This window comes from Eretmochelys imbricata, chromosome 1 (genome assembly GCF_965152235.1).
Source record: "Eretmochelys imbricata isolate rEreImb1 chromosome 1, rEreImb1.hap1, whole genome shotgun sequence".
Lineage (NCBI taxonomy): Eukaryota > Metazoa > Chordata > Testudines > Cheloniidae > Eretmochelys > Eretmochelys imbricata.
The window spans coordinates 156,616,926-156,630,983 of NC_135572.1; the positions used below are offsets into that span (position 1 = coordinate 156,616,926).

Here is a 14,058-nt window from a genome sequence, read left to right on the forward strand (position 1 = left end):
TTTGAGATTCCTGTGGTAAGTTTTTCATCGTATTGCAATGACATGACTACATTAACGCTATTTTGCTTATATTCGTAAAACTGGATAAGTTCCAGTACAAGTTGTCAAAAGTGGCTCTTAAATTTGTAGTAGGTTTTTGCAGGACTCGAAAGTGTTAGGAACCATGAAAAGAAGGGACCATGGCTCCAACTGCCTTAGTTATTTTCCTAATGCTGTAGAAATTGAGTCTCAGAACAGTCCTTCAGTTAAACATTGCAGTGTAATACACTTTTCTTACTTTCTTACTTTTTTACTTTTACTTCTTACTTTTCTTTCTTACTGGTTTGTAGGTTAGTTGTAGTTTAATTTAAATGTTTTGTTTAAACTTGGTAATGTTAGCTTTAAGGATAGTTCAGTTGATGCTATTGCGTGATACCAAACAGCTTTTATCTGCTCCATTGTCCAGCTCAAAGCTGATTTTACTCATGGTAGATCTAGATCAAAATATAGTTTGGATTTGTGGTGTGTGTTGAGATTTTGGTGGGATGTGGAGCATCATTTTTCATTAATAGGCCAGCCCATAGGTATCCTCTTCTCCAGCTTCATCTTTGTTAGCCACCTTGTTTTATAGATGAGGTAGGCAGAAAGACCACTAGAGCACTGGTGGTGAAAGTCTTGAGCTGGAGCTGATAGTTTGTGTCATAAAGAATGTTTGGTTTCTTTTCTTGTTGCTGTGCAGGAGATAAACCAGAGGTTCTTTGCCTATACTATAGCATTAGCAAAGTCTCTGACCAAATTCATGTGGTAGTGGATAGCTTCTGTTGGCTACAGTGTGGAATCCATTCCATTTTTGATTAAATTTGTTTAGTTTATGAATCAAATAAAGAAGATGATTCAGTACAAGTCTGCTGTGGGTGCTGATTGGTATACTGAGAGAACAAAGGTTAAGGCCCTCTTAAGTGCCTAATTCCCTTCTGAAAATGACATTTGGGCTACTAAATGAGTTAAGCATTGAAATATTGGGCACAGCAGCCCCTAAATACCTTAACAAATCTGTGCCTAAGTTGTCTTTTGGTGAGTTCAAAGGTGTTGGGAACCCTTTGGTTCAGTGTCCTTCCTATCACTGATGTCCTTCCTAAAGTCTGTTGCTAACAAAGATCAATGTGGAAGAGTTTGGTTAATTGGTGGTAGAGAATATTATCTCCTACTTTAGGAAAGCCAAGATGTCTCTTAAGGAGGCTGTTAAGTGGTCTCCATGCAAGCAACCCACATTTGGCAACAATTTGGCTATCATCCAGTATCTAATCTTTCATTTTTGGTTAAATCATAGAAAAGCTTTGAGACAAGACAGTTGAGTACCTAGAAACTGCAAGTCTCCTTGGCCCACATAATTCTGGATACAGACCTGCGTATGGGACAGAAACTGGTCTAGTGGTGTTAGATGACTCCTAGCACTGAAGTCTGAGTATTGATGCTGATATTACTAGAACATTTGCCTTTGGTAATACTGATCTTGTGATCATGTTGAATAGCCTGCAGTATATCTCTAACCATGTCTGGGTGTAGATAATAGAATACAAAATAACTCACTTCATCTCTTTCTTGACTTGTTTCTTAATTATATACATTAGTCAACTATACGTGTTATTTTAAAATGCACCATAGTATTTACGGTCCCCTATTTTAAAATCATTTTGAGTAATATTTCAGTAACACTTGTTAAATATATTATGTTTTTCAATTTGTTAGTCCTAGAGAGCCAACACAGCTACGAATGAGTGAGTTGGATTCTAATCTTTGTATATCAATAAAATCTAATTTCTAAGTTTACTAAATTCTAATGAGTTTCCCCTTTGCAAACCCATTGAAGACAAAAGGGTTGTATGGCTATAACTGAGGGTCTAATTCGGTCTGCAGAATCTTTGTTTGATACACGGACTGGAAAGAATGCAGCTTGGTTCTAGTTCCAGGTTGAGTTTGTATGTAGGAAAACATTTGATTGGTAAACTCAACATATTTGATACAAAATCACTGAGCGAATAAAAATTGGACCCAATAAAGCCATTTTAGTTCTCAAAGCAGAATTACTTAAAATACCATATGTACTCGATCATAAGCCGGTTTGTTTATAAGACGCCACCCCCACCCCCCAAGATGGATAAGTAAAAATGGTAAAAACTGTATCACCCTTTCATAACCTGACCCTGTGTTTCAGGGGTTGGCAAACTTCGGGTCCCGGCCCATCAGGATAAGCTGCTGGCAGGTCGGGATGTTTTGTTTACCTGGAGCATTCTCAGGCACAGAGCCCCTCAGCTCCCAATGGCCACGTTTTGTCATTCCCAGCCAATGGGAGCTACGGGAAGTGACGCCACTTCCCGCAGCTCCCATTGGCTGGGAACGACAAACTGCGGCCACAGGGAGCTGGGGGGCTTCGTGCCTGCGGACACTCCAGGTAAACAAAACAACAATGTATTTGAAATTATTGAATTGAATATCTTAGAGTTTAAAATCATCAGATTTTGGTGTAGACCCGTTTGTAAGCTGACCCTCGCTCTTCGATGCGTCACTTTTTTACCAAAAATATTTGGCTTGTGAATAAGTATATACGGTGTACTTTATCAGTTTTGAATATAGGAGAATTTCAGAAAATGAGTTAATTTTTTAAGTTTGTGTAAATTTGCAGGTAGTTACTAATTCTATTTTTGTCCCTCCTTTTCTGTGTTCCAATTTGTAACATTTTGGGCGTGGTTTTTCAAAAGTTGAGCCTTCACAACAGCAATTGAAGTCAATGTAAGTTGTGGATGTTCAGCTACTCTGATAGTAAGGCAGTGTAGTCTGGAGCAATGAGCACAGGATTGAGAGTTAAGTGAGCACAGGTTCTAATCTCTTGTTCTGTCACTGATTCACCATGTGGCCTTAGCCATGTCATAGCCTTTTTGTCTGTTTCCCTATCTGTAAAATAGGGATAATATTTACCCACCTTCCCCAGATATTTTGAGGGTTAGTTGTATGTTCAAAGGCCTGCACAGCCATTTAAAGGTGCTATAAAATGCTAATACTCTTTAAAGCTAGATATGTCAAGTTTGTGGTGCAATCATTCTAAACTTAGTGGAGAATACTACAAATTTCTACCTTAAATCTGCCTGTGGCTCACTTCCCTGTCTGTAAGGTGATGATACTGTATCTCAGAGGAATAGTGAAGATAAATTGATGCTTGTGAGGTTCAGATACTACATTGATGCGCTTCCATAGAAAAGCCCATGAAGAAATTAATTTCATATTTAGTGCCAGCCTTGGAAGATCTAAATTAAATAAGACGTGGGGCCATACTTCAAATGATGAGGATAAAAAGAAATATTGAAGTCTGAATTTTTGGGTTTGTAAAGCTTGTTTTGGAGATAATTACAAGAGTCCCGTAATATTTTTAATTGTGAAATTACCAATATGTACTTTTTACTATAAGCGTAACGTTGGGTTTTGTCTGGATATTTATATTCGAGGTATTTGCATATGGTTATAGTCCATGTTGTAATGCATCGGGGGCAGTTGAAGTTGAATGTGCAACATTGTCCCAGGAATTTCCTAGTTTTTATGTGTTTACGAAAGCATTCTGAACTTTTAGTTTTTGATGGATTTCCATTTTAAGAGGGAAAAAAATTCCATAATTAGGCACGCTTTCACTAAACTCCACTATTGTCCAATCTACATTAGCTGCATACTAAGTCAAGGACCCCCTTCCTCATGTGTGTTCACCTTGCATTCTTTAATTCTGTGTAGTAGGCACAAACCTTTATGCCCAGGGCTTATAAAGTTTACCACACAATTCTATGCATGCTAAATGAGCTGTTGTAATTCTCTGTTGCATTCAGTGCACAACTTAACATTGCATTAAATGAGGCATCCTCCTATGAACCTCTGCCTCATTCAAGATGAAAACCTTTACTAAACTTTGTTATTTTAAAAAAATATATAGCCATGCCCACATGTGGATCACATTTTGCCTTTTAGAAAACTGATAGATTGTTCTTTATAGGTACTGGTACAGTTAAAAACAAAGCTTATTTCAAATGGATGAAGCACATTTTTTCCCTAAAGACTCTTTAGCTGCTAAATCAAAATTACTTTCCACTGAAATATTAAAAGGCACTTCAAAATAATACATCTTCTCACTTAGGCAGAAAGTCCAAATCTGGCAATCAGTGCTTTCAGCACTATATTTGAGCAAAAGAGGATTGTACATTTTTTTGTAGTGAGGAAGGTATATTTTTTACTTTTATCGTCAAAAATTCCTTAACTGTATAAAAGCGTGGCAGTGGTAGTGGCAAGGGAGGCTTTTGAAAGGGGGAACTATTTGGCAGCCTAAGCTATAGCTGATCCCAGTGCCTTAGCTATGAGGACTAGGTCAACATTTAAAAATATTCATGCTATAAATAAATTTTGGGATGAGGAAAGACATTGAAAATCCATTATGACAGGATATAGGTATATGTATCTTTTTGATATTCACAGAACAGTGTGACACACAGAACCCATTCTTAATTAAGATTTGGAACAGTAATTTATAACAAGTTATAACACACAAAAAGCTGTGCACAGTGTTAAACCATTAGGTACAGTGCAGACAGTGAGCTTTAGCACATCTTCCTTTCAGTTTAAATTGGGCGTATCCCTTTTACTCTATACTTAATGTTATAAAAATAAAAGGAGTACTTGTGGCACCTTAGAGACTAACCAATTTATTTGAGCATGAGCTTTCGTGAGCTACAGCTCACTTCATCAGATGCATCTGATGAAGTGAGCTGTAGCTCACGAAAGCTCATGCTCAAATAAATTGGTTAGTCTCTAAGGTGCCACAAGTACTCCTTTTCTTTTTGCGAATACAGACTAACACGGCTGTTACTCTGAAACCTGTTATAAAAATACATCTCTAACAAGGCTTTACACCGTCTTACATAACGTCCAGTTATTTGTGATCATCTCTGAAGAATCATTTTACCAACCTAACCTTTGGTTTACAGTATTTATTTTGGTGAATACTTCATTGGGTTGGAGAGAGTTCCCTTTTACTGCTAATACTTTGTTTAAAGGAATCTAAAAGTCTGTAAACTTAAAGCACTGGAGTAGACTAATCCATGTAATAAATGTATACTTCGAATGGGTATGTTGTCAAGTAAGTGAATAGGAAGTTAGCTTCATGACTCTCATTGACTTCAATAGCTCTTACAGCCCTGTGCGTCATATTAAAACCTGTAACTCGGTAAGTAAAACAGAGGAGAAATAACAAATTCCATAGGCATCTAGTTGAATTGAACTGTATCTGTATTTAATCTTCGCTTTCTGATGTTCCCAAAGTTGTTGGGTCTAACTGACAGCTTTACTAGTGTTTAAAATATTTGTTTTAAAAAAATTAATCAACCAGCATTCCTTACTGGAGTAAGACAGCAGTTTAAGAGCAATTCTGACAAACATACTTACAAACCAGTAATAAAAACTAGTATTTTCTCATGACTTCAGTTTAATTTTCTAGGTTTTTTTTTTAAAAAGTGCACATGGCCAAAACACACTGTTAAAAGAACTTTATTTAGGTTGCAGAGTCAAGCATTCAAAAGTTAGGAAATGCCAGAATTACGGTTGCCTGTGCAACCTTAATTTGGCCTCCTTACACTCATGCTTCATGATTACCTGATCTTTAATTACCTGATTGCATACTGTTTTTTCTACAGGATGCCTGCCTCATACAGTGCACAAAACTATATATTTTTTACTCCTCCTTGTTCAGTGTGTGGCCCCAGACCTTATTTTACTTCACAGTCAAATCCTGCTCTGAACAAAAAAAAAGTATATTTTTTTTCTTATGGGCTTTTCCATGGTACTCATAATTACAGTATCTGAGTGCTTCATAGACAGAAATGAATTTATGGTAACACCACCCTTGTGTGAAGACTGCATTTTAGAAATGGGGAACTGACACAGAGTTTAAGTGCAAAGGTATCCACTAATTTTAGGTGTCCAATTTAAGACACATTGGCTTGATTTTTTCAAAGTTAGCATTCTGTAGCACTTCATATATTCAAAGCACAGATCCCATTGTCTTCATTTGCAGCTATGAGCACTCAGCACTTCTGCAAATTGGACCCCAGAAACTCAAGTCGACTGCCCAGAAAATGAGGAACACACAATTAGTGACACAACCTGTGAAAAGTTTGGCTTAAGTGACTTGCTTAATATCACATGGGAACTGTGAGGCAGAGGCAGAGTTAGAATCCAGTTCTTCAGGGTGGCTATAGTGGACCCTCGCTCACCCTGGAGGAGGGAGGCCACTTGATCCAGTCCTGTTTGGCCAGAATCAGAGTCCGCAGGACAGTCTAGAGCCCCCAGTGGGGCAGGGCGACACGCAGTCCTTGTCAGGGGTTAGTCCGATCTGGGCGACTAAAACTGTCGTCGCTTAAACCAAGGCTGCAAGTGGGCTGGGGCCTGGGCTTGAGAAGGGTCAGGCAGTCCAGAACCAGTCTCAGGGCTGGCTTTAGCGTGGGCGGGGCTCAGGCAGCCAGTGGGTAAGCAGTCTATATGCAGGCAGGGGCCTGGGCTTGTGAAGGTTCAGGTGGCCAGCAAACAATACAGTCTTAAAGGCTGGCTTTAGCCTGGGCGGGGCTCAGGCAACCAGCAAACAGTCTATAGCAGGGGTGGGCAAACTTTTTGGCCTAAGGACCACATCGGGATTGCGAAACTGTATAGAGGACTGGGTAGGGAAGGCTGTGCTGCCCAAACAGCCTGGCCACTGCCCCCTATCTGACCCCTCCCACTTCCCGCCCCCTGACTGCCCCCCTCAGAATCCCCCACACATCCAACCCCCCCTGCTCCTTGTCCCCTGACTGCCCCTCCCAGGACCCCAGCCCCTAACCGCCCCCAGGGATACCATCCCGTATCCGATCCTCTTCTCCCCCCGCCCCCTGGCAGGCCCCCCGGGACCCCACCACTATCCAATTCCCCCTGTTCCCCATCCCCTGCCCCCCCATAACCTCTGTCCTATCCAACTGCTCCCTGTCCTCTGACTGTCCCCCGGAACCCCCTGCCCCATATCCAACCCCACAGCCCCCTTACTATGCTGCTCAGAGCAGCATGTCTGGGGCTAGCCTCCCCGGTCAGGAGCTCAGGGGCCAGGAAGGACGGTCCCGCGGTCCATAGTTTGTCCACCTGTGGCCTATAGGTCGGCTAGGGCCTGGGCTTGAAGGGCTCAGGCAGCCAGCAAACAGTAGTGTCTTTGGTGGGTGCTTGGGGAGGGAGGCACCTTCTCCACAGCAGGAGCTTCCCAGTGCCAGGCGGGAGTTGGCCCCTCTACTGGGGTGGGGCAGGGGGACGCGGGCCCACCCTACTCCACTGCATTCCAGCCCAGGGCCCTAGCAGGGGCAGGGTTGGCTGCCCCTGCATCGGCGGGGATCCAGCTGCAACACGCCAACTCAGCTGCACCTGGTTTGCTGCTGGCGGCACGGTGGTTGCCCATGGGCTACTTCCTGCTTCCCCAGGGGTTGGTAGCTCTGGCCTCCTGGCCTTGTCTGGCTCCTCAGGGTACACGGCAGTGGGCACTCCAGGTCAGTCCTCCTCAGCGTCTGGGGCTTGGGCACAGCCAGGCTTAGGGTCCCCTGCGGACTGCTGAAGAACAGGCGGAGCGTCCTCCTCCTCTGCAGGTTCTGCCCCCACTGGGCTGCAGAGCCTGCCTTTTATAGTTCCGGCCACGCCCTCTGGAGTGTAGTGGACCCTTGCTCATCCCAGAAGAGGGAGGCCACTCCATCTCACTGCAGTGGCATTCAGCTGTCTTAACCATGAGATTGTCTTCTCTCTTCCTGAAATCACCTGTCTCATTTACTACACACCTTCCAGCTTCTGCAACAAATGAGGCAGGGATTCTACAGATGACAGCTACTTGCACTACACACTCTGGTTGATCCGTAGAGTAGGTCCATTTTGTGCACTGGATGAGGCGGGTTCCTGTGGGGGGAAAAATAGTATGTGTAATTAACAATTGTATCACTATGAATACTCACAAGAGGGCTGAATAAAGGTTGCACAGGTAACCTTAATTCTGACATCTAACTTTAAGGTTGCGAAGTCAAGCATCTTCTAAATTTTTGGTACTTCAGTTTTGATAGTTTTCCTCTAATGAAGGTGAACATACTTGTATATGGGGAATGTTTATAATAAAATGTTTGTTTTAATTCATTTACTTTAGTATGGCTAACTCTATAGGAAGGTTGAACGGTGATTCTTCTCCAGTGCCCACTCAGGCAGCTCCAGTGCAAGATTAAATGAGGCAGTGGTAAAAATGCCTGTATAGTGTGAACCTGTATCTTGGGATCAATTAGAGTATATTTTTGCCAGTGTTGTGAGGCAACTTATTCATCATGACTTTGGCTAAGGTGAGAGTACTGGTAGGATACAAGGTCATACAGACTCTGTTTAGACTAGGAAAAGTAGCTGGGAGTCTTATGTTTACAGTTGCCAGCTAAAACCTTGTTAAAGTCGATGGGCCAATTATTTAATATGCTAGATAATATATTAGGTAAAACGTCTTTAAACAAGTTAGATAAAAAACATAATTTTTCCCTCATGTAGACAGGGCTATAGTGTGCCAAGGGCAGGACTGACATCAAGAGTGAGAGAGACAAGGTGGATGAGGTAATATTTTTTATTGGACCAACTTCCGTTGGTGGAAAGAGACAAGCTTTTGAGCTTCCTCTTTCACCAACAGAAGTTGGTTCAATAAAAGACTTCACTTATCTTGTCTCTCTAATATCCTGAGACCAACACAGCTACAACAACACTGCAACCAAGAATCAGAGTGAGCAACTACGTGGGTAAAAGGCCGCTGGTAGTGCTTTAGCAGAGGGGTTTTGCAAGTAAAGTTGCTTGTGTGCAGTTTTTCTGTTTACTATCTCTGTCTAAGGTAGACAGGTCTTGTGAATAAAAATAGTCTAGGAAAAAATATCCTGAGTTTGTGTTACTGTAGTTGCCAAGTTTTGTGTAGCTTCAAGTGATGTTTCTTACAAACTGATTTTTGCTTTCCAACATGAGTGGGAGCAGGCGTGGGAAGGATGAGGAAGTACAATCAGAACCTCCTTCTCACCCTTCTCTCACTTCTAGAATAGCAGAAGCATGCAAGGGTCAAAAAGAGAAACAGGATCCTGCTCCTACCACGCTGTCCATGTATTTGGCTAGGAGGGGGAGGATGGAGGGGGATGAGCAAATGTATAGGAGCATGCTTGGTAACTGGAGGGGAGGTGGTTGATGCTGGAGTGAGAACTTGGGCAGCAGTTGACTCTTTAGGCAGATGAGTAGCTGGTGGGGTGTGTTTGAGGAGTGGGGGATAGAGTTCTGTAAGTGAAGATGCCTGAGGCCACTGTGAGAGTGGTGGGTGATCACTCCTGAACTTTTAATCTTGGTTCTGTCTTCCTACTCTCACCAGCAGCTTCTGCTCCCAGGTAGCTGTAACCAGCCAGGAGCCGAGGCAGAGCTGGAGCAGACGGTCTACACGTTTTTGTTCTTAAAAGTTATAATACTTTTGTTACCAGTTCTTCTTATTTTGTCCACCTTTCCTGAAATGAAAAAAATTGGGATGTTAATCCAAAACAGACAGTAAGTCATGCAGTTTCTCTTCTTGAATGGAAAGGGTTGAACTTTTAGGTTAGATCTGTAGACAACTAAGGTGTTAGAAGTAAACAGATTTTTTTTAACACTTGAAGTAAACACTGAAAACTATGGAACAAAAAAGTGAAGTTACCTCCTTTCTACATAAAATTGATCTTGATGTGTTTACCCATAAGTTTTCTGCTTTTAATTTTTTAATATGTAATATAAATAAATAAATAACATGCACTGATTATAAAGTAACATTTAAAAAATTGCAACATTTTATGCATATTTGTTTTTCCAGGGCGATTAAAGCATTTCAGGAGGTGCTTTATGTTGATCCCAGCTTTTGTCGAGCCAAGGAAATTCATTTGCGACTTGGGCTTATGTTCAAAGTGAATACAGACTATGAGTCTAGTTTGAAGGTAGGTTTTAAAATTCTTAAGTTCTGTTTGGCAATTATTGCAAAGTTCATTGCATTTTAAAACTGCAAATAATCTGTAAGCTTACATTAGTAATATCGTAATTTTGAAAGTAGAAGTATACTTATACATAATATTTGAGTAATTGTACAGCCTCTCAGAGAGGGTAACAGTAGAGGGTGTTTAAGTGCCAAATGAAAAGCGTGGCAAAGCTGCGGGTAGGCACTGGCATTCCAACAGTTTAAATTGAGTGTACAAATTCTTGGGTTAGTGCTCTAACAAAAATAATACATTATGGGGAAGGAAAGTGTATAGAAGGGAGATGGAGAGGATGGTAAAGGAGAGACTAACATTGGCAGTTTGGGGTTCTAGAGATCTTTCCCTCCTCCGTTCAGTCTCACCCATTGAAAGCAAAGAGAAAATGTTTAGGAATTGGTGCAGTCAAGAAGCATTTATTCAAAATGAAATTAGTTTCCCTTCATCTTTTTATTTTGTTAAAATGTTCCTACCTGGCAGTACATCCTGATTACTCTTACACTTCCTAGTGCCTGAATGACCTCTTAGGGAAAGAAATCACTGTCTGATCAGTTAGAAACTGTTTCTTAGTGTAGAATACTTCTTCCCACCTCCAACTTCTGTGTCGTCTTTTGTTTCCTTCCTTTTCTGTCTCCCCTCCTGTCTCATTCTTTGGTTGCCTTCCATAATTTCTCTCCTTATGTATCATTTGTCTTGTTTGCTCTTGCTTTCTCCAGTCCTTCCTTTTCCCACTCTGTAGTATAAACCTGTAACTTTAAATTCACCTGTCCTGGAAGAAGGAAGTATTTTTTTACAGGAACTTCCTGTTATGCAATGGAATCCACATTGCAGGGCAGCAAATATTTGAACGTGAAATGTAATTTTAAGGCTATATTTCTGTATATTAAACCCTCTTGATTCTGTATGTATGTCTGTTCTTCTTTTATCTCATTCTGCACTCTAACTCAACTTGCCTAAATCCAATAAGAAAAAATATTGGGCACAGGGAATGTAGAACTGCTTTGCTTTCCACTTCCTGCCAGTTTGCTTTTCCTCAGATCTGCATTCTGCTTGCTGTCTGAAGCACATCATCAAAGAGGGAAGTAGAGCATTGATCAGAGGAGTACTTCTACCTCAACCTTTGTAATACCCAGGGACACTTTTGCAACTAGCTTTTCCATTTCCTGTCAGGAGAAGAAATCCGAGCTCATGAGTCTCAGGCAGAGTGGGTAACTTTAATTAGAAGAAGGGTGGGTGTGTGTGTGTGTGTGTGTGTAAGAAATGAAGTGACAAAGCAGGGCTGGGAAAGGCTGAAGGTTTGGCAGATCATGAGTAGTCTTGAATGCTGTACCATTTTGCCCTATTCCTTTATATTTGGGGCATGCACCTGGCATTGGATCTTATGTGTGTAGGCCAAAAAAGGAAGGGAGGACTGGATGAATTTTTTTAAGGAATGGTTTTGGCACAGAAAAAATGTAGTAGTTAATTTACAAGGAAGTATTAATTTATCTTTAATTATGCAGTGAGAAAATTTTGAGCATTTTCACTTTTAAAATTTTTCACTTTTAGAAAAACAAAGCTGTTTCTATAAATTGGATATTAAACTCTTACCATTGAGCCATCTGATATAGTTCTATCACTGAATTTAGTTGTGATGTAACAAGGGAAGTTGATATGTAACAAAGCTGATTCTGAAACTTGTGACATAAGTAACTGATGTTATACTCCTATGTTGCTTGTAAATCTGCTTATTTTTCTTCATATTTTGCATTTTTTTTAGTATTTGCTGTTCCTAAAAAGTGAAACTTAATAGTGTAATAGGCTTGGGAACATAAAAACTGTAGTTTCCTGACTGGTTCATTACTTCAGTATTTTCCATTGTAACATACTCAGAAGTTAATGTAGACTTCTTGGGCAAAGTTATTCTGATGGAAAATCAGTTGACCTGGTTTTACAGTTGGCAATCTTGTTAATAATTTTCTTCATTTCAGTGGAGCCTACCCTCATTCTGTATAAATCTTCAGATATCTGGAATGAGGCAGAGGTTCCTTAGAGCTGTGGTCTATCACGTGTTGCATTCAGATATCAAATGGAGTGAGAAGTTTTTCATGTGTGCACAGCGCCACTATAACCTTAGGAGATAGTTGCTTTAAAAAAATCTTGATTTAAAATAATGCATTTGTATTAAGTATTTTTAAACAATTGTAATTTGGCTAAACAAAAACATATCTGACCATCAGGATTCTCTGTGGACCAAATCTTTCTAATGCCTCATCAGGAAATGATTAGTTGTCTTAAACTCCATGGAAGACATGTGTCTAGGTGCTTTCGAAAATCCCACCAGGTACTTGCCTGCATCCTTAAGTGTTTAAATACCTTTGAAAATCTTGCTTTTAGTTGCTGTGTGTACAGCACTTTGTATAATATACATGTATCAGTCTTGATGCTGCATTAAACTGTGCTTTTGCGTAGTATGTTTCTATAGTTAGATATATACATAAGTTACACTTTTGTACAGTGAGTCTAACTGGTCATACTCTGAGAACTTCTGCAGTTTCACACAGAGTTATGGTTAGAGGCTGCACAGGTCAGGAAAAAAAAATCCCTAAATGGAAAGCACAAAGTAAGAAAGATGAAGAAAGTAGAATGGTGATCAGAGCCGTCAGTTGGGTATTGCGAATCGGGACGACTGCCCTGAGCCCCACGCTTCGGGGGGCCCCTGCAGGTAGGGAGGTGAGGCAAGTGGAGTGAGGAGGCCAACAGGGAGGCGAGTGGCAGGCGGGGGGTGTGAGGAGCCCCCCTACCAGAACCTCTCCCACCCCCCCCCCCCCCGGGAGGCTCCGCCAATCAGCGCCTCTCCCTCCCTCCCAGCGCCTGCCACGGATCAGATGTTTTGCAGCGTCAAAAGGCGCTGGGGTGTAGGGGGAAGGAGTGAGGGCACAGCATGCTTGGGGAAGGGGGCGGAACTGGGTGGCGGAGAAGCAGGGTGTGGTTGTGGGGCCTTGGAGGAAGGGGTGGAGTGGGGATGGGGCCTGGGCGGAGCCGGGGGAGCACCCCACGGCAGATAAGCACCAAGTTTCTAATGTCCCAGGCCCCGCACCTCCCAAGGAGTCTTAACCAAGAGGTAGAGGTAGGAAGTTTTCATGGGTAATGAACATTCCACTTTTCTGGAGGGACAGTGGCAGATGAGTTACCCACATCCTGGAATATTGGAATTCATTTGACTTGTATTCTGAGGACCTTGGTACAAAGATTCAGGACACCAAAGGACAATTATTGAGTAATAAGATGTAGCCAGCTTCAGATGATTGTTCATAACTAACAGAGCTGACCTTAAGAATGAACAATTATCTGGGGCCTTGTGCTGACATAGCAACTCATTGTTCAGTTTAGTCTTCCTGTTTGACAGTGTGGCAGGAAGGGGAGGCAGCTCTCCATATTATGATCTCTTCTGGCTGTTTGGGGCCCCACAAATTATAGCACAGTTCTTTTAATGTAGTCTGAAATACCATAATAGTTTTTGATGGTATTTAAACTTTCGTGTTTGTTTGTTATGGCTAAGAATAAAGTAATGGTCTTTTAATGCCAAGAGATGAGTCATCGTCAGTAGGAGTCTTGAGGCAAAGAGGAAAGGAAGAGGAAAGGTCAATGTTTTCCATGAATTTTAGAACATTAACATAAATCATCTATATTTGATGTAAGCAGTTTTAAACATAAGTAATTTTTACTATTTTAAGGTTTCGGATTATAAGGATAATTATTAGAGTGGTGCTCTTTACAAAGCATGAAATCAACCCTCTTTTTACAATGCTTTTTAAAATCATTACTTTTACTGGTAAATTATAATTAGGACCTTTTGTACTCTGATATTGTGGCCCCATAATTTGGCACAAAATCTGGCACTTGTTGAATTTTGCTCTAGACTTTAAGCTTACACTTTAAAAAAATGTTTCTAGTCCTTATGGTTGTAAAGGAAATATTCCTCTGACAAACTTTGTGAAAACTGGTGCAGTGTTCT

At 41.2% G+C, this 14,058-nt stretch overlaps 1 protein-coding gene across 5 annotated transcripts in view; it reads left to right on the plus strand.

The window, feature by feature from the left end:
- KDM6A (lysine demethylase 6A) overlaps positions 1-14,058 on the plus strand; it is a 274,824-nt gene that overhangs the window by 146,901 nt on the left and 113,865 nt on the right. For 4 of the 5 annotated variants that reach the window (XM_077817638.1, XM_077817656.1, XM_077817647.1 and 1 more), the window contains exon 6: positions 9,908-10,028. The exons of the other annotated variant lie outside the window; for it this stretch is intronic. In XM_077817638.1, coding sequence (XP_077673764.1) covers positions 9,908-10,028 — 121 coding nt within the window. The remainder of the gene's footprint in view (positions 1-9,907; positions 10,029-14,058) is intronic. 5 annotated transcript variants of the gene reach the window in all.